Here is a 25,460-nt window from a genome sequence, read left to right as displayed (position 1 = left end):
AGTAGGAGACGATTGTGAATAATTTGTTTTTCTTTTAGTGGTAGAGTATAGAAATGTGTTATTCTATTAACTTGAGAGGATTGATGTTGTGATCACGTTGGATTGTGTAGTAATGTTTGTTGCTCGACTATTTCTTGATCATCTAGAGAGAGAGGTCCCAAGTTCTACTTATATACAATCAGAAATTATATCCAAATTTTGACCGATGACTGATATGCCTTGCTGAAAAGGTTTGTCATAGTCTGCTCCGAGCTCCGGAGTACTACGTCGGTTGATTTTTTCTTTCGTAAACAGTCAGATACAGTGGGTACATTTTCCGGGACTATGGCACCATTCTGTTTGGGGATTTTTTCCAATTCAGCTAATATGACTGTTGCCTCAGAAAGGCTTAGATCGGTTCATCGCGTAAATACGCAACAGCTCCATATACCGCCCTATAATCTTGCACGTGTGGGTGACAACCGGTGTTGAATTAGTCCGGCTTACGAAATTAACGTTTTAGATCAGAGAGTAGCCAAGAATGCTTAGAGATTTTGTCGCCGAAAGCCGATCTCCGACTGGTAGCTTTTGCTGGTTCAGCCCTAACCCACGTACCAGCGGTGAGCGTTGAGTACCACATCAGCACTCACTTTTACAGACCAGGTCCGAGAGCCGAGCCCCGCACTGTCAAACTTTCACTGAACCTCTCCTGTCAAAGGCTTCTCCATTACCAACGCCTACTGCAATTGACTGCGACAATTTGCATTCTAAACTGTAACAAGCCAAGCCAGGAGTTACATGATTGATAATTCACTATTAGTCATGCGCCTTTCAGCTAGCAAGGATCACAAAATATCATCGGCGCCAAAAAGAAAACAGCATAGGTACCTTACCTAGACTCGGGCTGATTCCCGAAACCAAATGGAAGCCGAAGCCGTGACCATTACTTCGGTTCCACGCCGACGCAACGGTCGCCAACAGGCCTGCGAGCCGTGCCGAAAGCGGAAACTAGCTTGCGACCACTCCCTGCCAACATGCTCTCGGTGCAAACGTCGTAACGCCGAGAGTTCTTGCGTCTATCTCATTGCATCTGGTTCTCCTGCGAGGACGACGCGCGGGAGTGATGGGAATCTGCGTCAAAGAAGTACGCGGCCAACCACCACCACAAACACAACATCGACGCCGATCCATCCAGTTCGGGAACAACAACCATCTCATCATGCCCGACCTGCGTCAGCATTACACTCACCGTTGGCGTCATCGTCGTCGTCAATTACCCCCAACAGCAGCGGCGCTCCTACATCGCCGTCAATCGCCATAGACACCCCCGGCTACCTGGGCCCAACCAGCTTCTCTGCCGTCTTCAGGGAGGCTCAAGGTCACCTCAGCCCGGCACCTGCCCCGGTGAGCAATGCCGACGGCCGCTACCCTGCAGGCGCACCACCACGCCATGCAGAGGCGCCATTCCCGCACAGGACGTCCCCGTGCAAGCTGGACCGCGCCGTCTCGCTCCTCCAGTCCCTCCCCAACCTCAAGACCGCTCGCCTGCTCGCCGAAATCAACATCAGCCCCATGGACGCCTGGGTGCGGCCCGCGGCCGTGCACATGATGGAGTCCATGTACGCCGTCTTCTTTGGGTCCTGCGACGACGGGGCCGACTCTTCCCATCCCATTGTTGACCTCCGCGCCATGGCCGAGCTCATATTTGCCAACACGGCCACCACCCTCAAGGAGGACGTCGACGACCCGGCGGCCTGGATGGCGAGCTTCTCGGGCAAGACCATGCGCTGGGAGTCCGTCGGCGAGATCTTTGTCATATTCGCCTTTGGGGCCCTCGAGCTCAACGCCAGCAACAACTGGGAGCATTTCCGGGCCAGCGTGGCCGGGACCGCCCTGGAGGGCAGGGAAGGTCGCGCGATTGCCATCGGGTGGAAGGAATGCGCAGCCAAGTGCGCCGAGTTCTGCAAGGACGAACAACCCAGCTCTCTGTTGCTGAGCCTGTACCACAAGAACATTGTGCTCGAGTCGATGGACTCCGGGGACACGAGCCTCCGGTCCTTTACGTTGTGCGCCGAGGCGGTTGCTCTCTGCCACTACCTGGGCATGCACGTCGATCCGGGGGCGGGCGAGGATGGAGGGGGCAAGATCACGGCGTCGGCCGAGGCGCGGAGGCGGGCGTGCTGGGGCATCTTCACCATTGACAAGATCGGTGCCATCTGCACGGGGCGGCCGCCGCTGTTCAATCGGAGGTACATATCGACGCGCATGCCGCTGGACGTGTCCGATGAGGATCTCCTGCTACCCCAGGACCAGTTCGAGGAGGCGGTGCGGCTCAAGCTGGACGAGAACGGCTGGAATAGGAATAGAGAAAAGCTGGGCCCGGTCAAATACGTGCGGGCTCGGATCCCGATGATAGTGATACGGGATGAGATCTTGGAGCTAGCGCTGGGACCGGCGGATACTTTGCAGCGGAGTTATGATCAGCTGTAAGTACTATTGTTTTTCGCTGGGTTCTGTTTCGTTATAGGGCTTAGTTTTTCTTCTGCTGCTCATCGCTGAAGCCGACCGGAAAACTGACAATCCGTTGCATAATTAGCATTCGACTGTGCCGAGATTCGGGACGCTGGTACAATTCACTCCCGGAGCTGCTCAACTACAACCATCTCGACATCAAGGACTCGTCAATGTCCATCACGGTGCTGTACGCCAAGATTATGCTTCGCCTCGAGCACCTGCAGAACATCTTTTTGATCGAACGGCTGCTCAAAAAGGTCGGACACCCGGATCCGTCGGACGCGCTGCTGCAGGCAAGCGTCGAGATTGTCAGCATAACGTCGGCGCTGTGGACTCACCGTGACAGGATCTGTGGGCTGCATCGGGATTTTGAGTGGATTGTCAGTTTTCTTTTCCGCTTTTCCCCCCGTGTCCAACGAAAGAATGGAATGCATTTCACCATGAAGGCCGACTAACCATTTCAACAACACAGCTCATCTCGTACGCCGCGCCGGCCAGTGGAGTGCTGTGTATGGAACTCCTGCAGCCCCTACGTCAACATGCGAGCGACAAACACAGCATCTCCCGATCCAACATAATCCAGCAGCTGAGTCTGCTGGTAGGGTTCCTCGACTGGATCGACATGTCGGCGCCAAACGCACGGCTGTGCTGCGCGGTCAAGGAGACCATCGAGCGCGTGCTGGCCCAGGTGCTCAACAAGCCATGTCAGCCATGCCAACCAGTGATGCGAACAGAGCCTGCTCAATCGGCCACAACGACGACGACGACTAGTTCGACAGCAACGGTCAGCAGCATTCTCGACGTTGCCGAGCAGGGAGGTTCTGGAGGGCTGGTCGATACGCAAGCTTCGATGAATGGACACGGAGCTCAACACCATTATCAGCACCAACAGCAGATCCTACTACAAGATCTGGACTTTATGACGAGCGACATTACCGACTTTTTCAACTTTGACCTGCTCGACACGTTTGACTTTTTACGACCTGAGCCTACGTGAAGAGGAGATGGGGTAGGTAAATCAGAAAAAAAAGAAAAGAAAAAAAAAAGGAAAAAGAAAAAGGAATGAGAATAAAAATTACAAATAGAGCCCATACCGCGATGCATATGTGTAAGAAGTACTGTCCTAATTTTACGTAAAAAAGAAGGAACCGAAAACCTAAATCGTCAACACACTCTCTTCTGTCACCCCAAGATGCCAAATCCATCGATCGATCGAAAGAAACAATCATCACGACGACTTTCATCTTTTTCCCCACCCCAAAAAAAAGGTATCAAATCACTCACTCCATCGAGGAGAATCCCCCCAAAACCCATCTCTCTTTGTCTTCCCATTGCCTCCTCACTAGTGTTCATTGTCCTGCACCGGTTTCGTTTAGGCCCGTAAAAAAAAAGAGAGAAAAAAAAAAAGAAAAAAAAGAAAAAAAAAAAAGAAAAGGAAAATAAAACAAATCCCAATCTATAAAATGACTCCCTTGCAGGAATTTTTTTTTTTTTGTCGTTTTGTTTGTTTTTTTCGTTCACGCAGTCTTGACGGTACCAGCCCAAGTCCACAAGAAAGGGTTCGAAGCCGACGAGGTGAGCTGATGGATGCGACCTCCCGACAGACCATACAGGGTCATGGTCTGGGTGGCGGCGAGGGACTGCCACTGTGCCGTCTTGCCGTCCGACTTGCCGCCGTCAAAATTCGAGATGGAGGCCGACTGGATGCTCCACGTGTCGCCTCGCCAGATTGCCGACATGAGCTGGTTGCGCGTGTCCGTGTACGACAGCAGGTTGTTGAACCACCCGTTGGCGCCGTACGTGATGCTCGCGATCTCGGGGGACGGGTTGACCGACAGGCCGGCGGCGAGTGCCTTGTCTGAGAGAAGAGGTTGGTGTGGGGTTAGCGGGCGGGCTGTGCTGTGTTCCGTGTTTTGTGCTTTGTGTACGCGATTCATGTTGCTTGCTCATGGCGGGGGGAAGGAGACAAGAAAAAATTGAGAGAGGCTGAATAGGAAGGACATGATGTGTTTCCAAAATTGAAGCACGGTATTGCCGATTGGTGGAAGGTGGCCCGGTGAAGGAAGGGAAAGTGGAGGAAAGTGGGGGCAGAGATGGAAAAAGAAGGCAAAAGGAATTAAGGTTCGGTTCAGGCAGGGGGTAATGGGTTTCACACGCCTTGGACCAGTCCAGGTTTCAGGACCAGAACCAGAAAAAGAAGAAATATGGGGTTTCCTTTTTTTCTTCTCCCTTCCCTTCTTTTTCGTCCCCGCTCCCCTGTCACCCCGTTTTAAACCGAAAGCAGGAAAAGGAAAGGTCGGAGGCCTTATGTTGTGGAGAAGAGAGGGGACAAAAAAAAGGAAGCCAAAAAAAGACACGAGGTATAACACAAGAAAATATGGAGAAGAAAAAAAGGAGACTTACCATAGTTGCCCTGTGCCCATCCAAAGTTGTTCAGAGGCCCATTGAGCATCTCCACCAGGTTCGAGCCCGAGGCCAAGTACAGCCGCAGGGCGTTTGTATCGGTTCCGTAGGTTCCGGTGCCTCGAAAGTCGGTAAACGTAGACATTGACAGGGCGGTTCCCGGAGCGGCCGAGTCGTAGATGCTGCCCGAGTCGGTCCAGGTGTCGCCTGTGAAGTTGGCCAGATGGACGCTGTTTGTCGAGTTGTCCTGCCACGCCACGAACAGGCTGCGGGTGCAGTTTGAGCACAGCTGGCGCGTCGAGGCGATGCGGGACCCCTCGGCCGCAACGGCCTTGATCTTGGAGCCCAAAATGCCCACGTTCCAGCTGTCGACGCTGGCAACCATGCAGTAGAGCTCCTGGATCTCGCGCTTCGAGTTGAGGTAGTAGATGTTTTGCTGGTAGTTGTTGGACACGGCCGCGAAGGGGCTGCCCGACAGCACATCCAGCGTCGTCAGACCCGTCTTGGTCATGATGTCCTTAGTCACGTTGAACACCTTCCACGCGTTGCTGAGAGTGTCCCGCGCCGAAAGCATGATGCTGTTGTCGCGGGACTGGTACACCACCGCCTCGTGTGCGACTCCGTTGCTCTCGGTCCAGTTCATGGCTGCGATCCGGCCCTTTTCCAAGACCCCGCCCCCTCCCTGGTTGTTCTTTGCCGCGTTCACTGCCACCGCCACCGCGATGATGATGATCAGCAGTATGACCGCCGCCGCCGCACCCGCGCCGTAGATGACCTTCTTGCGCGGGTAGCCAAAGATGAAAGGCCTGTCGATCGGCTTGGGGACGTCGGCCTGCGTCACGCCGGCCTCGCCGCGGTAAGTGGCCGCCATCTGCGCCACCTCGGCCTCGCTGTACGACTTGTAGGCCGGTGCCGGCTCGGCCACGATGGAAGCGCTGCTGGCCGACCTCCTGAGCCCCGCCGTCTTGACGTCAGAGGGTGCCGCTGCCGTCTTGTCGTTGTTGGTGTTGGGATACGGAAGGCCCATGGGCGGGCGGGTGAGGGTGGCGCTGTCGGTCGACTCGGGCAGGCTGTGGTCCGGGTTGTACTCGGCCTCGAGGCAGATCTTCTCGTCCCAGTACTCTTGCGTCGGCTGGACGACGGGCGGCGGCGTGGGAACCACCTCGATTTGCCCCGAAGGACCAAACATCTTTGAGTTTGCTCCTCCCGAAGGATATGGTGCTGACGATGCAGACGAACGCCCTCCAAGTGAGACCTCGCTCGGGGGTCCGGCCGGCGAGGCGGTTGCCTGCGCGGGAGTCGCCAGTGACAGGACGGGCGATACGGTCATCTCGATCTCTTCTTGCTTGTTATTTCTTTGGTTGTTCATGTCGTTGCTGTTTGGGATCGACAACGCCGGGATCATGGGAGCTCCTGCTCCCGACATTCTTGCTTTCTTTTTTTCTGTGGTTGTTATTTTGCGCTTTGGTTGATGCCTTTTTTTTTATCCGAGCTGTCGTGAATCTCTTCTTGTCTTTTTTTTCTTTCCTCCCCGAGGCTTTGAATTATCAGATATGTTGTGTTGAGCTGTCGTTGGCGGTTATATGACCCTTTCCTTCCTCTCTTTCGTCCCCTTTGATGAGAAAAGGAAGAAAGAAAGAAAAGTCAAGATTAATTTGCGCCAGCAACAAAAAAACCCTGATAACAAGAAAGCCAAAAAAAAGCAAAAAAGGAGGGACAAAAAAAGAATGAAAGGATCCCTCACAAGTGGGGGATGTAGTTGTCGAGCTGGATTAATATCAAGTCTGTACGGGGGGCGAATTGCTTCTCCTCCTTGAATTAGGGGATACAGAAAACCAAGGCGAAAAAAAAAGGAACCAGTGAAGAAAAAAAAAAGAAAGGAAGGGACTTGGGGTTGGGACGAAAACAGACGAGAGGAACACACAAAGGGTGAGACCACCTGAAGCGGGTATAGAGCAGTCAAGTCTGAAACGAACCAAAAGCCAAAATAAAGTGAGGATTTAAAAAAAGAATGGAAGCGGGCACGACCTGCGTGTCTCGATCAAAGAACAGAACGAGAAGCGGACGAAAGGAATGAGCGCAGATGCGTAAACCATATACATGTGGTGAAGAAGAAAAGAAGAAGAAGAGAAGAAGGAAAAAAAAAAAAAAAAGTCAAACTCAATAGTGACGAAAATGTGGGAAACAAGATGATTTTGACGAGAAGCGTAGATCAAAAGGATTGAGAAACACAAATCAGCAAGGAAAAGACGTCCCAGACGCCCAACCTCGTGGAAAGAGTCCGTGCCTGTTCAAGCCCGATTCGTGTGTCGCAGCACGACGTCTCTTTTTTTCCTGACTGTTGCAACGCAACCAACCCGGAAGAAGGCTCGAACCGAAAGGGGACACAAAAGAGGATACCCAAGAGACAAAAGAAGCGGAGGGAGGGGTCCTGTCTTCCTCGCAACCAGACAACAAGGTAGGGGTAGCGTCTGCATGCATACCTAGCTAGCACCACCCAGCTAGGTAAAGCCAAGTAGTACTCGGTAGTGTGCGAGTAGAGTAGCAACAATAAAAAAAAATAAAAAACACACACACACACACACACACACACACACACACACTCCCGCCCAGCTAGCCACTCCCCCGAAGCTGGCTTTTCCTAAAGACCTCTGAGGCGAAGGGGAAAAAAAGGACCCCATCACTACCATACAGATTACGTATCCGGGAGGACCCTCTCTTCTCGGTTCAATTGCTTGACGAGACCAGGGGTGTGGAGAGGAGTGACAGGCTTGGGTTCCGCCCGTCCTGGGGTTATCCTAAGCAGGTCCAAGTTAAGCTATGGGCTGTCTGTCTGTCGTGTGGCATCTTTTTCTTCTTCTTTCTGTATCTGCAAGGTAACTAACTAATCAGGGATGCTGCAGAAACTCACAAAGGTCAAAGAAAGCCCAGGGGTGGTGGTGGGGTTGGTTGGAACAAGGGTTGATGAGCATCCCGCTAGGCTCCCGAAAAGAAAGCAGAGAGGAGAGAGGCTCATTGAGAAGGCTTGCCCTGTTTTTGTGGAGATGGGGCTCTGGGATGAAGGTCTCGGTTACCAAGAGATCATGCGCCGGACCAGGGGCCGATGCAACGGTTTTTGTAAAGTCGAACGGCAGGATCGAAGTACTAGAAGTAGTCTAGTAACTGCATGCAGTAGTACCTGATCTTGCATCACTAGGCCAAGCATAGAAGATGCAAAGAATAAATGAAATGACAGACGCCCAATTGAACAAGGTTCCGGAAAAAAAAAGCAGATGACAGGTCCCCGAAAAAAAAAATCTAGACAAGATGACAGAAGTTTCATTTTAGTGGCTGTCTGCGTAGTTGCGTCTCTTTTTTTTCCGTCCCGGGTTGTAGCTTTTCTTCTTCGTTGTTGTGCAGAGAAGACCCTACCAAAAAAAAAAAAAATCAGCCAGGGCTCCATGCCTCGGTAACAAAAGCGCTCGATACGATATGAGAAAAAGAACACAAAAGAACCCTGGACGGTTGCGTTCAGTGGCAGGCTGTGCTCGGATCACCCACAGTATCTGGCATGGGGTTACCAGACAGGGTTGCTTACTCGCGGGGTGGCGACGAACAAGAGTCGAACCAGGATTACTTATGCTAAGGTACTCACGCCAAGCCACGCATCTGTACCACGGAGTATGTGTACGCTGTCAAGCAACTTACTACCAAGCCTGAACCCACCTTGGGGTTTTTTTTTTTTTTTTTTTTTTTTCAAATAAATTCGCCATCATCCGAGCGGGCAGAGAAATAACCGCGTGCATCCCGGTATGATATCTCGTACCAATGAGATAGATGAGTGATTGCATTAACTGGGATGCCTTGGACAGAACATGCATTAGGATGACTGACAAGAACGTGGGATTCGGAGCTTTGGGCCGACTTTCAACTTGGGGGATCAGTTGACTGACACGTAATGACACGATGAAAAAACGTAGGCGCGACACCTGAGAAGAGCTGAGAGGGAACAAACAAGCAAGAATGAAAACGACATGAAGCGATTGATGATTTTTGATTTTTTTTTTCAACCGATCTTTCCGCTTCCAAGGATTCTGAATAAACGGTGGGAAACAATCCACGCACCCCATGTATTCAAACAATGACACCAATGTCGCAACACCAGCAACAAAGAAGAAACGAAGCGATAGTCTGTTTCCTTTGACCCTTTCTTTTGCCCTTTTTTTGCCACCCATAAAACAACTATGCAAGTCGGTACCAGGGGAATGAGATGAGTGGACAGACGCCAGAACCGCGCTGAGAAAGCTGCTCGTGCTGGGTATTTTTGGGAGTCTAACCAACCCTAGACTGGCTCGTCATGTCATGATTCATTCGCATGCTCTTGTACTCTTTGGGAATTGAAAATTTATGCAGGTCAAACGTTGTTTGTTATTTTGCTTGCTTCTACACGAGGAGAGAAAAACTCGCTTTCATGCCCTTTCATTATTTCTCCTTGTTCAATGCACCGGGCCTAGTGGCGAAACCTTTTTTTGTGATAATCATTCGATCATACTTAACCTTCAAGATAAGACACCGAAATTGCCTTCTCCTAAAAAGCAGCAGAGCGGTCTTGTCCCGCGGGCCGTTCTCCTGCCAAGCTTTGTTGGAGCTAATAAGAAGGTGATCATACCTGATGCAGAGTCATGACTTTGGGGCCGAAGGTGGGCAGGACTCTGTTATTTACTTTGCAGCGTAACTACTGCATCTGAGAGTCGACTCCATTTTGTCTTGGCGGTGGGCAGGTGAGCTGAGTGACAAGGATTTCGGTCAAACCCAAGATGAGAGATTGTAGCTAATTAACGAGACCGATGGGTTAAGTTGTGGGCATGTCAACACTTTGTACTGGTCTAGACCTATCGGTGCAGCAGAAAAAAAGACACGTCATTGTCTTCTTAGAAAATAATTAATTTAAATACTGCTAGGTGATAAATGCAGGCCAAATAAAGTTCGATGCCAAGGTAGTTGTTTTATCTTGAAGTGAGACTTTTCTACAGTACCGTACATAGCTCCAAAGCATATCAAACCCACTCCAAATCCACACCACAACCGGTTATATGTTGTTGCCTGCCTGCCTGACTGCCATCTTTTTTACCTTTGGAACGTCCCATTGGATCAAACATCAACCACCTCCAGTCTCTGACAGATGTCTTTTTCGGGACAGACGTGCCGTATGCCGCACCACAAAAGCCTTTTGCGGTTCACAACAAGAAGCTTTTACCGCCAATGTATTAGTGCAGGATTGAATCGTGGGGCGTGTCCCCCATGTGTCGTCACCCACCCAACGCAACTCCATATCCATCCAGTTCCAAGCTTGTTTTCAACCCTTTTTTTCTTCTAGTACTAGGTAGCATTACAGCATCTAGCGTGGTATCTTTGGTGTAGCTGTCAAGTCAAACTATGTTGCACTGCAGCAACTACACGTCGTGCTCGAGACTAATACTACGGTAATCAATAACCCAAAACGAGATCTTTGGTAACCAACCCAAACCCCCCCTTGGCCAGGGCTGGCCCTTGTTTCGTCTCATCTTGCCTGTTCCCCCCTCTCCGCGATGTCGTCGGATTTTTACCCTTGAGCACACACGACCCACCACGTCTCCCACTGTTGCTCGTCGCGTAGTGTTTTAGTGTCTCGTCTTATTGGGCCAAGTTGGAATGATATTATATCGTCATTTGCTAGTATTCCACTGACCAAGGTTTTGTTTTGTCGCCCGCGGCGTACAGATTGGAGAAAGGCCGCGGGACGGGATCGTCCTTGTTTTCTCGAACAATTTTTTTTTGACGTAAAAGGGTTCTGAACCATTGGTCGGGCCTGAGGATCCGGATCATATGAACCAGATTTTCCCGTTGCTAGTTTCCAACATTTGACGATCCATCAAATTCGTTTTTTTTTTTTTTTTATGTTGTGACTGGACGACTTGAGGCCAACCGGTGAAAGGGTTTTGCAGTGGAATTTTCTTTTTTGGTCGGGCGACTAATCCAACTCACTCTATCTAGGTAATGAACGCGATTTGCCTATGGTCCTTTGAATGATGGAACGTGGACTCTTTTTTTTCTCTTTTTGCCACAGTTCAAGCGTTGTTGATTAATTAGGACTATTTTTAACTTTTCTTTTTCTTTTGTTCAACCACTCGTTCGTCTCCTTTTTTTTTCCTATTCCACAATGGTCACGTCGATCTAGTTAATTACCACGTAGATTATTACTACAGTGCATTTCCCCTTATATTATGATCGGACAAGTTAAAAAAGTGGTCACAGTGGCAAAAAAGAAAGAAAAAGCCCAATCAATCCCAGACATGGCAACTGAGAAATACTATGAAGCCTGTAATTTGATCATGAACAAACCTCCCCGTGACATAATTTCGACATGCACTCTGACCTTTACCCACCCGAGTCTCTCTGTCTCTCTGTTTCTCTCCCCTTGCCTCTCTGATCTCAGACGAGCCCCGCCCGTCAAGCGGGGGTCTCTTTTCTTGTCTCTTCTCAACCTCATGTTGCAAAATCCCGACCCGAAATTGAACCCCTTCAGCGGGTCAGAACGAAGACATTGAAAAGAAAAGAAAAAAACAGGGTAGACATACAAAGCGCCGACAATTACCGGTTACGCGACGATGATTTTTTTTTTCTTTCTTTTTTTTTATGTTTCTCGGCTGGCGTGATCGATCCCCCCCTTCCCACTTTCTAGGTCGACCGTGCGCCGCCCCGAGTGTTAAGCGGTGACAATCCGTCTCCCTTTCCCCATGTCTTGAGGACCCGTAGGCAGGCCTCGAATCTTGCCGATCGTAGCTTGTGTCTTTGATCTTCGGGCTGAAAGGAAGCAGAAAAAAAAAAAGACAAAAAAAAAGGCTTGCTGTGATTGACAGAGAAGTCTCCATTCAGGTACACGGTTCATGGGGTTTCAAAAAATGCAGTAGGGATCATGCCTAAAAGGGCCTTTTTTCTTTGAGTTCTTTTCGTTCCGAAGGCCCGGTGTGTACGAGTCGTCGAGGGAACTTGCTGGTTGTTGTAAAGTAGGATTTCCGAGGACCTTTCTTTCTTTTTTTTTTCTTTTTTTTTTTTTTTTGCCCCTCTGGAATGTCTCGCCCATGAAAAAAGACGGGACGAATAATTTGATCTTCTTATACATAAGATCAAAGGCTCATAATTAATACATCTTCCTGTTATCGAATGCGATGTAACACTGATCCAACATGATCGATCAAGCACACAGACTCTGAATAAAAGGCGAATTATGATTTCTGCTTGTCAAAATGGGGATCTACCAGCCCGCGCGGCCAACACACGAACTCGATTCCCAGAACCATAGGTTCTTGAGTCTTCACTACGGCAACTTCGAGGGATCGACATACTCTCTTATGCGTTAACCTGTATCGCCCCAACATTCTTCGTAAAAACCAGCCAAACTCGGCTAGGCTATTTGCCACACCTTTGATGTGGTTCCAGGTGACGCTAGAGAAATGACGGGGGGAACTGTGGCAGTGAAGACTTTGTTCATGCAATCGGTATTTATGGGAGGAGAGATGGGGGGGTCCCATGCTTATCAGCTCTTCCCTTGCTTATCAAACATGTGCTGTGTTACTTTTGCCGGCTCCGCATGCCATCTAACGAATTCACGTGAGAATGCGAGACGGTATTGATGGGACGAGTGAATAGCAAATGGCTTCGGTATATGTCTTTATCTAGTCTCCAACTGAACAAACCTGGCACCGAAGGGCTGACTCTTTTTCGAATTGTGTTGCTGCGAGAAGAGAAGGGATGCACCCTCGTGATAAGCACCCGCTCCCACATTGAGCCGTTGAGACTGTCATGGAAGTCTTGGCGCATGGTGAGCTCGTAGAGGAGGAATGCCTCCGTGAGGCCCAGGACGTTTTATTATTACTGCCGCTTATGGACTGTTTGGGGGATTATATGCACATGCCCTTATCCTGACTGATATACTATTTAGATGCTTGTTGCTATCATCTGGTAGTTTCAATAAGTGTTCAAGTTTTGGAACAATTCGTAAGGCTTGCATCATCTATGCGTAAGCGCAAGCTAGATTGCGAGATATCTTGACGCGGAACCAATTTGACTACAGGCTTACTTACGACTGATGGTGCTTCATGAGGAGTTTAATATCATCTTCATATTAGACATATGAATAAACAGTAGAATGAAGAAGAAACTAAAACTGTGGAGGAATATATACTCCAACAATGGTGACAAGTGCAAGTTGCAACCTTGCACGAAAATAATCCGCATCACTGATTACTAAAGCTTACGCTGCAATAGTTTAAAGCATTATAGGTTTCAGGGCCAAATTGTACTCCCAACGTCGTCACCTTGCTCGGATGGGAAAGACTTCGCAGGTGAGATTCTCAAGGTCGACGAGCTAGTTGTTTATGATACTTTTTCGTGTAAGCCAAACACAAAAGCGATGCCGACAATAAGCAAAAGCATTTGGCCGAAGTTGAGTGGTTTGTAATGGCTTCAAGGGGGCTCACTAAGTACTGTCATTAATCTTCGCTGATTACATCGCGGTAGATACCTTCGGTTGATTTTTGATTTAGTTGCGGGCCAAGTCGCTTCTTCCGAACGATGATCGAGCGGTAGTGGACGGCGTGGAACAGGATTGCTAAGACCTGGTCTACTTATAACACATCTTATAACACATCTGAAGTCTGTAATAACCAAAGAGTAACATGAATAGCAAGAATCGAATAGCTCTGATGAACAGCCAGTACGACGATAACAGCAATTATACGCCTACTTGAAAAAAAATTAATTGAATATCACCAACAATATCATAAGATACCTAAGCAACATCAAGCATAGACGAAGAAATCAAAGATCACATGCAAACATAAAGCTATGAAGCCAATATCATAAGGCTTCTCCTTTCAACCGAAGTGACACTCTTCTCTTCTTTGCTAGGTTGCTCTTGGCCGTCCATCTATTGTCGACTGGCTGTGGAGTTATCACTCAGTCCCTCACCCTGTTCCGACCTCTCCAGCGATGGCTGAACTACTACGCATAGCAGTGGCGACGGTGGGTCATCTCCAGTAGAGGTGGCCATGGAATAATCTTCACGCCACCGTACCGACGGGACGAACCGCATCATCCTTCCGCCGCATCGGCTCCCTTCTGTGGGGTCACTTCAACATCGGGTGAGAGCAGGAGGCAAAAAAGAATGACCGGATGAGCTCTACAGAAAGATGGAAGAAAAGATAGCAATCCTTAACCCTTGTGGCAAATAAAGGCAAGAGACCAAGCAAACAACGGTCGAGGTCAAAGCAGACTAAAGCGGACGGGGCGGGGCCGCCACGCGGGGAGAGAGCAAGGTTCCGGCGTCCCGCACCAGCAACTTCATTCCAAACCGGGGCGGCTCGCAAAAGCGGGTTCGAGAGCGAAGGGAGGAAAAGCCGGGGATAGGGTGGATCAAGGCCCGGGGGTTGCAAAACATGTCATTTGCCAAAAGCTGATGATTGACCTTGGAAATGATGGGCTACTCGAAGCAATCGGCTTGGAAGGTTGGAACCTGTGGATTGCTCAAGATATGAAAAGAAAAACGCGAGTGGGTTATAGCTTCAAGCCAGACGGGCTGGAAATAGATGTGTATCTCAATTTATAGCTTGCATGAACTTTCTAGAGTATGTTGTTCACTTTTTGAGATGGTTCATCACTACGTCTTTGTCGATAGACGTCTGATATCGAACATTGATACGGGGTTGTTGGAAAATAGCGCCACTAGAACCAGACGTGGGTTTAACCTTTTTCCAGCTTTTGCTAGTTCATGTCGCCAAAAGATACCATTTGCAAGCTAAAATAAGCGGTTATGTAGTTTAGAAATTCGCCCCTATATTAATAGTTTACAGGAGTGGCAAACATGTAATATGGATCAGACGGCTCAGAGAGTTAGACCCGCCCGCGCCAGATTGACACCGAAATAACACAAAACTTGCCTGGCTCGAATAGAAAGCAAAACCCCACGGCTTCTTCATCTGAAGTTACAGAAAAGCAGCTCTATAAATGGCGTCCCTTGCTTTTTTTTTATACCACCACAGCTGGAGGGGGAGCGGGCTATTCAAGATTAGAGAAACCTTTGCCCAAAACCCCCCTTTTTTTGCAAGGTAGGTAGGTGCTCAAGGGGCAGAGCCGCAGTGAGAGCCTTTTTTATGCTTGCGTCCGTCTGATAAAAAAGAATTATGGGGGGAGCGAATTTTTTTTTTTTTTTTCTTTCACGCAGTAACGCACCCATTCGCCGAGTTGTCCTGGAAGATGCCGCCGAAAAAGAACCCCTCGTTGATCCCACTGGGCTGCGAGCCGTTGAACAAAAAGTTCTCCAGGTTGGCCCCGACCGGCCGCTTCTGCAGGCCAAAGTGCGTCTCGCCGAGGGTGGTGGGTGCCTTGCCCGAGAGGTTATTGGTGGTTGCGGGTACGACCAGCTTCAGGGGGTCATCGTTTGTGCTATAGAGGAGGGAAATGAGGCTGTGTGGGGGTTATTTTGTTAGTATTTCAGACGAACTAAAGATCCCACCCCCCGGCCAAAAAAAAAAGAGCATACTTTTTGTCGTAATCCAACCCGATCCCGAAGTTATGCCAAACATCGTCCGTCAACGGCGTCTGGAAAAAAGTCTTTACCGGATCATCCCACTTGTAACCGTCGAGCCGGACCACCTTGTCCGGTGGGGTTCCGAGCGGCGACAGCAGCGGCGCTCCGACCTTGAGGCTCCAAAAGTCGGCCTGGTAGTCCTGGGCCTCTTGAAAGGCTAGGACGTACTCGTGCGAGTAGTTGAGAGGGCGGCTGGGGTCTGTCCGGAGAGACAGGTGCCACGTCACATGGCCTGATACGGTGTCGTTGCGATTGTTGACCAGCAGCTCGGTGCGTCGGAGCTTCGTCTCTAGGCCCTCGCTGCCGGATAGGAAGACGGACTTGTCGCTGTTGAGGTTTTGGTGAGTAAACGTAGTAAAGGAGAGGACTTGAGTGGGGGGATGTGGGAGCATCATTATGCCCGTAGGACAGGGGAGGAGAGGCGGGGGAGGGGGGTTGGATATAATAGAGGGTTTATTCTTACGATAGACTTAGGCCTACCGGCTTGGTATTGGCCTGCTTATCAAACTATGTGTGCATGAACCAGAAAGAAATGTGAGCTTTGGTTGCCTGGAGCAAAGATGCAGACAAAGCTGCACACAAAAAAGACACGTCCTATCCATTCTCATTTACCCGCGACTGAGAGATGTTGGGAAACTCTATAACCTGATCCCATGTGACGTTATTACCGAGCACGTACTTGGGATTGAAGGGGCTCTTGTCGGTCGTAAACGTCTTGGGCGTGGCCACTTGCGGAATGCGTCCGTCAAAGGTCAGCCCACAAGTGGCGGGGGCGGAAGGGACCGCCGCAGTAGAAGAAGGCAACCCCTGGGTACCAAAAAATCCAATCAAGGACGTGATGAGCGGGGGAATCGACAGCGGAGGCATGGCGACGGTTCACGGTTTCTTGACTGGCTTTTATTTTTGTGTCGGGGATTGATATACCTGGACCGAAACGTAGGGCGACGCGGCCTGTCAAACGGCGAGTGAAGCACAAACTTCCCAAGGTGAGAGCGCTGGACCGGGGACGGGGACGGGGACAAGCAGCTAGCTGGCTTTTTGATTGACATAACGTCCACGGGCCTATTTGTATTTCATTTCATTAATCGCAGCACCGGCATGTGTCAATGGAATTCTTGCGTCTTTTTTTTTTCTCTCTTTTGTTTTTTTCTTTTTCCGAAATACATTATTCGAGCCGTGACATTTCGATCAGATCACAACAGCGAATAAACTTGGCTGTGGGCATTGGTTCCCTCATTTGCCAACAACGAGTTGGGGATCATAATTTATATTTTAACAGGGATTCCCGGTGGGTAAAAAGCGGTATAATAGGTAAACCAGACGGGCCGAATCATGCCAAAAGTCTAAGTAGTAAAGGGTGCGGGTGCGTATTGGGGGGTTTCACAGAGCTGATTGATTCTGCCCGTCTGTAATAATACCAGCCAGTGAGGGATGTTGGTTGTAGATTGCCATGTCTGCTCGCGGCAGAAGTTCCCGTGCTTCCCCGAATCGTTCATTGGGGTTGACTACGTACTCCGTTAAGGTAGTAAAAGGTACGCCGAAAATGTCAGAAGGGATGTGGGGGGTCATATTGGAGAATCATGTGAGAGAAGAACCAGTACACGTACAGAGTAATGTTGGTTCAACAAGGAACCCCATACTACCTATCACACAGGATCCGGGACGAATGACAGTCGCCGACCAAAAAGAATAATTGTATCCGATCAAACATGGCCCAAGGTAGGTGAGTAAGCGGTAAATGGTAAGATTCCTTTTTTTTTTTTTTTTTTTTTTTTTTTTTTTTTTTTTTTTTTTTTTTTTTTATATACTTGTTCTTGTTACCTTTGATATCATGAATCAGACCTGATCAAATCCAAAAGTGTACGATGGCTGTCACACAGAAAAAAAGCGGGTTCCTGTTTGTAATTGTATGCCGCACTGGCCAGTGCTTGTGTGGCATGATGGAGGGCACTCAAGGATAAAACCTACTTCGTACATACATCGATGGAAACCAAGATTATTACCATGCAGTATGTACGGAAGGTTTGTACAAAGAGCTATTTTCTGCTTGTTTACCCCTGAGAAAGCCCCTGCAAAGGCGACAAGTGGATTTCTCACCATAGTTCCGTAGTATTTGTGAATTTCGCCTAACCAAGGTTTAAGCGAAACTCTGTTTCGATATACCACGTACATTGCTCGTTATGACTGAGACGCACGAACTATTCAGGTTTCCTCTTAACCAGAGGGGCTCCGAGAGGGTCTTGATAAAAAAGAATATTCCCAGCCCCGTTTGCCAAGAAATCTCCAACGCACGGCTAACAAACCACTGTTCGTTGTTCGACGGTGAGAACCAAAGTTGGAAATGAACGGGATACTACCCGAGGGTTTCATGCAGTCACAGCGCGCCAAGATTGAGCGCTTCTATTAGGACATGAAGAGGGGCGGCAGTTGCTTCGACCGGAGCGGTCTATCCACCCGTTTGTTGCTTCGTTCATTCAGGTAGCCGTCAAGATTCTTCCGGCAGTTTGGCACGTTGACGCAAGCAGGAGATAACGACAAGCCTCTCCAAGAAGTGGGAAATGGATACTCATGAGATTGAAGACAGATCGATCTCTACCCCCAGGGCTGGGACAGAGCTGTCTACCGACAGGCTATCAGTTCAGATGGAGGGAGTCGGCTACCAAGTGGTATCTTAAGTATACTTGTTCTCTGGGTTTCTGGGTCTTGGGAGCTATGTAATGGATAAGTGAAGCCTTGGACTAGGAGCCCGCTGAGAATAGGTACAGAAGCTGAAGCTGAAGATACTTTGGGGTAGCCGCGACTACGTGGTATTCCATCTGATTGATGACATGGATGGAGCCAAAGTCTGAAATCAGGATATGACTTTGCCACTAGCAGTGTTCTTCATCTGAACTAGGTAGGCAATGAACCATATATTATTGTTATGGAGTCACGCGCGCGTCTTCTTGCCACCTGCCTTGGCCTCAGGAAATCCGTAAAGGAGAAAACTGTCTAGGGCTGGGATATCAATAAGTACAAGACCCCCAGAAACTTGCCAGTTGACTACTAGCTGCATGAACTCCCCCTTTTACAAAGATTGCACTGCCGGATTTCAGTTCCACCATATTTCTCGCAAACCACGGGCTATTCCAACGACATGACGTGACTGAGATTGGACGACATTCTGGAAGCATGAACGAAGTAATCGAGACTGTTTATATTTTTGGTCACGGCCATGGCTTGCTTTCTTTATTTGGAAACAGCTAATCAAGACATGAAGCCTGCCTGCCAACCGGATGGCATGTTTATGGGGACCAGCAGCCCATCTACAACCCAAGCCAAAACGAGATGGAAGCAAGAGTTAGCCCCGGTAGGCCTCAGGGACTAACGGCAACGATGTCAAGGCAGTGAAATCATGCCCGGAAGCGCGACCTTTTACAGGCGTCCCACCCCATGACAGTCCGCATCGCCGCCGTCAAAATGACGGCCAACTCCTGATTGGTCTTGGCGGACGGGTGGTAGTCGCAGCCGATGTTGTTATTGGACGCGTCCTGGGTCGGAAATTCGACAAAGTGCACATCCGGCCCGAACCGCTCCGCCGTCTCCCTCATCACGGCGCTGTGCTTGCTCTTTTGCTTCTCGGCCGTGCCGTCGTTGAGCAGCGGGGACCCGGTCAAAAACACCACCGCCGACGGGTACACCTCTCGGACCTGCTCTAGGAACCTCGCAAACGCGTCGGAGAACACCCCAACGTCCAGCTGGGGGCGGATGGCCGGGTCAAAGGAAAAGTCATTGGTGCCGAGGTTGATCACTACGGCGTCGACGAGGGTGGAAAAGTCGTAGCTAACAGACGCGTCTCCGGCGGCCCACCGCGTCCACAGCTCGGGCATGCGCGGGTCTAGGTCCGGGCCCGGGGCCACGTAGTTGCGCGTCACGCCCTTGCCAGACCAGGCGACGATGGAGTATTCGGCCGAGAGGTTCCTGGCGGTGAGGGCGCCGTACGTCTTGGTGGCCGCCTCGTTGTCCGCGGCGTTTGCGCAGGGGAAGACGCCCTCGAGGCCGTAGCCCACGCTGATGCTGTCGCCGATGATCTCGATGCTGCGCTTCGGGGCGGGGTCGAGGTCGACCAGCTCGCCGTCGGTGGTGGGCTGGCCGAGGAACAGGCTGCCAAAGTAGGCCTCTGACTTTTTGCGGACCGTCATGGTGTGGCGACCCTTTGGCAGGACGGTGGGCGTGGTGATTGCGGATCCGTTGACGTTGGGGATGGCGATGGGTGGCCCGTCGTCGATGACCATCTCGACGGCCACGGTTCCCCACTGCGACGTGATGGGGATGCTGGCCGTGGTGCCGTCAAAGGCGACGGCGATGCCGGTGGCGGGCCATGTCAGCTCGCGAGTGGCTGGGTTCACGCGGCCCAGGAAGCGCGTGCTTTCGGCCGCCGCTGTCGCTGCTGCTGCCATGAGTGCGTGGAGCAGGAAGCGGAGCCGGGTTGGTGCCATTTGATCAGGGTGCGAGGGCTGTGGATGGAGACAGCAAGCAAGATGGGTGACCTTGGCCCATGGCAGAAGCTTGTTTTTGCTGGCATCTTGGAGGATATTTATCCAAGAAAATAATGCTGTTTGTGCAAAGTGCTGATGAGATCACCCACGTTACCATTTACATTTAGCAGCTGCAGGAAACAACAAATAAGGACAACGGAACAATACCCTCCGATCAGAAGCCGCTCCCGTCTCACGCGATATGCTTGGTGGAATTTCCATCAAGAAGAAACTAGACTAGCACAAGATCCGGGTTAAAACCCCCAAAACCCAAAAGGGCCCCAATTAATCCCCCCCTCATGTTGAAATTGCCTAAAGAGGGATCTTGGATCGGTATCTTGGATCTCTTGGAAGGGGACCCCTTTCTAACAAAAAAACGTGATTGAGTGGCTAGTGAAAAGAATGGAGAGCTCGAGACCAATCAAGAAGAAAAAGGCGCAGTCAGCTTTTCCTTGTTCCATTTTGGCACTTCGATCGTGGCTGATCTTGCGGATGATCTCCTTGCAGGGCATGGCACCTTACCTGATGCGGAAGGTCAAGAAATATGACGTAGGGTTCGAAAGCAAGTCGCCAACATGTCTCGCAGAAGACAGAAGTGCCCGGTTGGTTAAACACGATCCGGTGTCTGAATTTAAACATGTTTGAATGTTTATGGTCTGAGCTTACAATATAGCTAATAATGTGGCTGCAGTGTACATATTTTTTTTGGGCCTCCAACGAAACAGTAATCATCTCCTTCATCACAACAGATCCATCATTTTCCAGCCGGGGCACTTGCCAAGCGAAAAATTAAGGTCAGCAGCCCTAGGCATCAGGCAGGCGTCATAACCACCATCAATCGAGAAGAGGCAGTCGGAGGGCTTCGGAGGCGATAGCTTCAGTGTAGTAATCAGATACGCTGGGTTTTCCAAACACTTTCGAGCAAGAGAAATTCCGGGCAGTTTTGGTCATTGTCCAGACCACAAAAAGAGGCCACCCAGATGACTCCAACTCCACAAAGCAGTGCCAGCTGGATTCGGGACCGACATGGAAAAAATATACCCGAGCGGCGCGATTGTATTTTCATCTCAGCAAGAAAAGAACAAGAAAAAAAAAAGAAGAAAAACTTTTCACTCCTTTATTGGAAAGAATTGACTGGCTGCTGCGTAAGCCCATCTCGAAAATTTTTCTCTGGCTAGAATCGATCGTTTGACGCGAGTGTTCCCGTCGAATGAATCGCTCTCGATCCAGTGCAAGCAGATCCCGCGAGCCCGGTAAGGCTGCGGGAGTAATCTCACAAATTTCTCTGTATCCACTGCAGGTCCCTGCGACGCAGACCTGCCGTCATTTCCGATCGCATGCTCCGGCAAACCACTGACGACGCAATGTTTGACCAAACGATTGCCTGTGTAAAAAAAAAAAAAAAAAAAAAAAAAAAAAAAAAAAAAAAAGACAAGGGCTCATGGCGCGTGGCCCTCGCATAGCCGTATCAAGGATAACATGCTGCAGAGAAGAAATTTCTTGCAGTATGGCCCCCAAACCCACACACCGCACTAAACCGTCAAAGGTGAACAAAAACTGAGGCAGCACCGAACAAAACATATCCCCAACAACCACACCAACAACACCATGTCAGCTTGGCGTAGTGGGTTGCCTGCGATGTCTATACAGGACTGCGCAAAGAGGGCTCCGATGGCTTCCACCGTTGAAGCGAGTTGCGGGAAGTCTGCCTTGATTTTGGATTCGAAACAGACTAATTGTTATTTAACGAAGCAATGTTCCCGCCTCCATTCCCACAATTTATTTTGCTTGTCTTTTCTTTTTTCTTCTTCTTGTCAAATCTCAATTCAATCCGTTATTGATCCCTACCGTCGAACAAAATAACGATCGATTAACCTCTACGGCCCCAAACACCCCTGTACCCCAGACCAACAAAGAGGCCTTAACTCGCGTCCCCCCACAATTCCACAGCGCCGTATGTCAGCAGCCAAAACCACGATGGCCGGCACAGCAGCAGGTCATCACCCAGGCCGTCGCCGCCGGATCCCAGACCTGGTCCTCGACTCGGAGATGAAAACCTCCAAACTAGGCAAGGGATGCATCCAGCACGCGTCCCTCGAACCTCCCATCCTCCCCGGCGATCGCTTCTCCAAGGTGCACAAGACGTGGTATCGGAAGTCGACCATCGTACCGGGGCGGGTCTTCCTCGAAGAGTGCCCACGCACCGCCGAGGTGCGAGCCGTCAAGGTTCTGGACGCCCATCTCGTCTTCACAGAGGTCGACTACGCCCGCGAGCTGGAGGCGCTGGCCAAGTTCTCCAGGCCAAAGTATGCGCACTGCTTCGTCAACTCGAGCGGCTGGTACGAGCTGGACAGGGACGTTGTCGTCGTCTCGATGGAGTACCTGCCGCTGGGAGATCTGGGCAGGTATCTTTCCAAGCCTCTGCCTGAGCTTGAAGCTCGTTGCATTGTGGAACAGCTCCTCGAGGGCTTGGGTTACATGCACGAGGCCGGGTTTGTGCATCGGAACCTGACACCGGAGGTGAGTGAGACAGCGTGCTCGTGTACCATGAATTGCCACATGAACCAAACAAGAAAGCACAAATTGACACACACGAACTTTCCCAACAGAACATTATGGTGGCAGCCACTAGCCCTCGCTGGGTCGTCAAGATCGGCGGCTTTGGATGCGTCACTAGAGATCCAGTAGACGTGACGATGGGCTGCTCAATAAACCAACTGTCGGAAAAGTACTCGGCGCCCGAGCTTCTCCGTCTCAGCAAAGCAGGGGAAGACGCTGCTTACGCCATTGACATGTGGTCGCTCGGCGCCATCACCTTCCGGCTCCTCACCGGGGCCGCGCCATTTGACGACGAAGAAAGCAGCAACCACCTCCAGTACGTCCTGAGAAGAGGTCGCAGCGATTTGCAAACATGGAGACTCGACGAAGCACGCGTATCAAAATCCGCTCAGGACTTCATACTCGCCCTGATGGCACCCGAGGCACACAAAAGGCTTTCGGCACAGGATGCCACTGCCCACCAGTGGTTCAAGCCTGGGTCGTCTTCCGCGGCGGGAAGAGTGCACGTCACGCCGCCGCAGTATGTCCCAGTCCCCAGTTCGAGCCACCAGAGAATAAACTTGAGCAAGATTGAAACAGATCTGACAAACCTCCACCTCGGCACCAGGACTCCCAGCCCGGCACGTGCAACAACGACACGTGGCTCACACACGCCGGACCTCAAACTCACCCCGGATCGTTACAACACGGGCAATCAGGGCTTCGTCCGCCCGCGCTTCGAGTACCGCCACTCCGGCGATACGGGCGAGGAGTGGGTGGGCAGGATAGTCAACCCGTTTCCTCCCAGCGAGGAAAGCCAAACACGGCAGTTCCCCTCCCCCCCTCCCCAGCCATCCACAACTCCCCGCCCCGCACTGCACAGACAGAATAGCAGCAAGCGCAAGCTCAGCCGGGAACCGGACGACCACCCTCCGCAGCTCCAGAAGCGACCATCGCTGAAAAAGACAGACGATGACGACGACGACGACGACTTTGCCACCCACATGAGCACCGCCGGCAGCTCCTTCGGACCCGCGCTGTCCGCAACCGACCGCCATGGCGGCTACGAGACCTGCAGCGAGACGCTGGTCGACCACAACACTCGGCCGTGCCCAGGCCCAATGGCGGAGCTGTGGGCGATCCAGACGCGATTCGACAACCTGGTGCGGCCGCAGTGCGCGGCCTTCACATCAGCCCGCGGCAACGACGTCACGTTCAAGGAGCACGCCCGGCTGGCCCAGGAGCTGGAGCAGCTGCTGACGGACGTGGACAAGGTGCAAGGGCGCCGCGACAACGAGGCGGCACGCGCGTTCGGGAGGCGGCTGGTCGACAAGGTGCAGGCCGAGCTGAAAAATGTGGACTGGGCGTTCAGGTCCGGCGGGTGGCGGTGGTGGGACTGTCGCGCGTGCAAGAAGCAGGTGAGGTTCGCCAAGGGGACGAGGGACGGCACGTACGAGGTTGACAGCGGAGAGGGGACGAATATGGTCGTGGTCGGCAACCCGTCGTATAATTGCGAATGTGGTCGGGATTATTTTTGTTTGCCATGCGGCCTCGTCCAAGCCCGGAGCTGCAAGTGTTATACAAAGGATGGAAGGCATCGGGGGTCATGATACCAATATAAACGCTGTAAAGTAGGGTTGTGATGTTGATATATTATTGTTTTAATTTGCATGAAAAACATACCTGTAAATATTTGGCTACCAATTTGGTAGAGATAATCCCAATCGCATGTGACCCGTGCAAGACGCGATTAGGGGGATTTTTGGTGTAGTTAGTCCTACCAAATTTGGCAGTCCCTGTTCTTTTTTGCAACCCACCAACCGCGATTTTGGGGTTAACCGAGATTTTAGGAACCCCTCCTTGAGGGGATCCACACCGTCCAACCCCCAAGTAATTGATGAACTTTTCAGTAAATCGTGCAGTCTGCAGGGTAATACCATGGTAACCATCAACATCATGGACAGCGTCAACCTAACAGACGCTTTCAAAGCCGTGTGCTGCATTTTCACAGTAGCCGCTGTGTTTACTGGCACACAAGCCATTGTCAACCCCACCGGCTTCGCGACTTCCTTCGGCATCCCTCTCGATCAACCACCACAGCCGCCAAAGCAACAAGCAGCAGCAGCAGCAGCTACATTCACGGCAACAAGCACTACAAACCCACCACGTCACGAGTCCGCTGCGTCGAGCTACGTAGCACTCGTAGGCGCACGCCAACTTGGGACCGGGATCACGCTGCTGGTGTTTGCGTACCAGGGAAAATGGGTGGAATGCGCAACGATTCTTAGCATCATTGGACTTGTCGTGGCGGGTATGGATGGGTACCATATCGCCAAGAACGGGAACCTGGGAGGAGGGGTTTTTCATGCCGGGCCCGGGGCGGCTATTGCTGCGTTAGCTGGGGCTGTGGTATGGTACAAGTAATGCAAATGTAAAAAAAAAGGAGTAAAGATCCCGATGACGTTTCGCCAGCTTTGTTGTAAAAAGAAAAATGTACCGCAGGTGCGCGATACAAGACAAGAGTCGCTTGGGGTCTGGAGATGTCGCGAACCAACATTTTGTGCAGGAATTGTACAGACCCCTGAAGGGGCGAAGATGTTGAACGGTGACAAAGAACGAAAGAATCTTTATGAGACGCAGTCAAATGGATGTGTAGACCTTGCTGAGCTGGAGGGTCAAATCCCTGGGGATTGAGCCTTATAGGGAATTAATGGCGAGGTGGAGCCTTGAGATATTTTGGACCGCTACAAAGGATGGGAGGCATCGGGGAGATGAACGTGTTTGACAAGGTGAATCGTGTATACCGAGTTACCGACAAGAATGAACACATCTTGCTTCAATAATAATTCAAGTAGACTTGACATTCTCTCGCTGTGTGAGGACACCACTGAGAACCCCCCCCC

At 50.8% G+C, this 25,460-nt stretch overlaps 6 protein-coding genes across 6 annotated transcripts; 3 read left to right on the top strand and 3 right to left on the bottom strand.

Annotated features, from left to right (window-relative positions):
• Positions 1 to 900: 900 nt before the first annotated feature.
• Positions 901 to 3,942, top strand: PgNI_00180 (uncharacterized protein; the record flags this gene model as incomplete). The annotated part of the gene is made up of 3 exons (XM_031120263.1): positions 901 to 2,465; positions 2,576 to 2,873; positions 2,966 to 3,942. 3 exons carry the CDS (start codon positions 901 to 903, stop codon positions 3,488 to 3,490), a joined length of 2,388 nt encoding a protein of 795 aa, XP_030987723.1. The 3' UTR covers positions 3,491 to 3,942.
• On the bottom strand, positions 3,860 to 6,322 carry PgNI_00179 (uncharacterized protein; the record flags this gene model as incomplete). Its single annotated transcript, XM_031120262.1, has 2 exons — positions 3,860 to 4,351; positions 4,897 to 6,322. 2 exons carry the CDS (start codon positions 6,320 to 6,322, stop codon positions 4,011 to 4,013), a joined length of 1,767 nt encoding a protein of 588 aa, XP_030985953.1. The 3' UTR covers positions 3,860 to 4,010.
• Positions 6,323 to 7,613: 1,291 nt separating this feature from the next.
• On the top strand, positions 7,614 to 7,958 carry PgNI_00178 (uncharacterized protein; the record flags this gene model as incomplete). Its single annotated transcript, XM_031120261.1, has 2 exons — positions 7,614 to 7,727; positions 7,800 to 7,958. Coding segments are annotated over 2 exons (273 nt in total), but the record flags the coding sequence as incomplete, so codon positions are not given.
• A 6,728-nt stretch (positions 7,959 to 14,686) lies between these two features.
• On the bottom strand, positions 14,687 to 16,369 carry PgNI_00177 (uncharacterized protein; the record flags this gene model as incomplete). Its single annotated transcript, XM_031120260.1, has 4 exons — positions 14,687 to 15,378; positions 15,455 to 15,829; positions 15,966 to 16,009; positions 16,115 to 16,369. The coding sequence occupies 4 exons, from the start codon at positions 16,367 to 16,369 to the stop codon at positions 15,129 to 15,131; spliced, it is 924 nt and encodes a 307-aa protein (XP_030985949.1). The 3' UTR covers positions 14,687 to 15,128.
• Positions 16,370 to 18,894: 2,525 nt separating this feature from the next.
• On the bottom strand, positions 18,895 to 19,980 carry PgNI_00176 (uncharacterized protein; the record flags this gene model as incomplete). The annotated part of the gene is made up of 1 exon (XM_031120259.1): positions 18,895 to 19,980. One exon carries the CDS (start codon positions 19,978 to 19,980, stop codon positions 18,895 to 18,897), a length of 1,086 nt encoding a protein of 361 aa, XP_030985950.1.
• Positions 19,981 to 21,456: 1,476 nt separating this feature from the next.
• On the top strand, positions 21,457 to 25,032 carry PgNI_00175 (uncharacterized protein). The gene is made up of 3 exons (XM_031120258.1): positions 21,457 to 22,539; positions 22,629 to 24,061; positions 24,480 to 25,032. The coding sequence occupies exons 1-3, from the start codon at positions 21,976 to 21,978 to the stop codon at positions 24,979 to 24,981; spliced, it is 2,499 nt and encodes an 832-aa protein (XP_030985951.1). The 5' UTR covers positions 21,457 to 21,975; the 3' UTR covers positions 24,982 to 25,032.
• Positions 25,033 to 25,460: the final 428 nt, after the last annotated feature.

The sequence above is a fragment of the Pyricularia grisea genome (genome assembly GCF_004355905.1).
Source record: "Pyricularia grisea strain NI907 chromosome Unknown Pyricularia_grisea_NI907_Scaffold_1, whole genome shotgun sequence".
Lineage (NCBI taxonomy): Eukaryota > Fungi > Ascomycota > Sordariomycetes > Magnaporthales > Pyriculariaceae > Pyricularia > Pyricularia grisea.
The sequence above is the reverse complement of the archived record's forward strand: the minus strand, read 5'-3'. Positions and strand labels throughout refer to the sequence as shown.

Coding starts and splice junctions, on each gene's coding strand:
- PgNI_00175 (XM_031120258.1), top strand. CDS start 21,976: ATGTCAGCAGCCAAAACCACGATGGCCGGCACAGCAGCAGGTCATCAC. Junction 22,540..22,628: donor ATCGGAACCTGACACCGGAG/GTGAGTGAGACA, acceptor CTTTCCCAACAG/AACATTATGGTGGCAGCCAC. Junction 24,062..24,479: donor GTCGTGGTCGGCAACCCGTC/GTATAATTGCGA, acceptor TAAATCGTGCAG/TCTGCAGGGTAATACCATGG.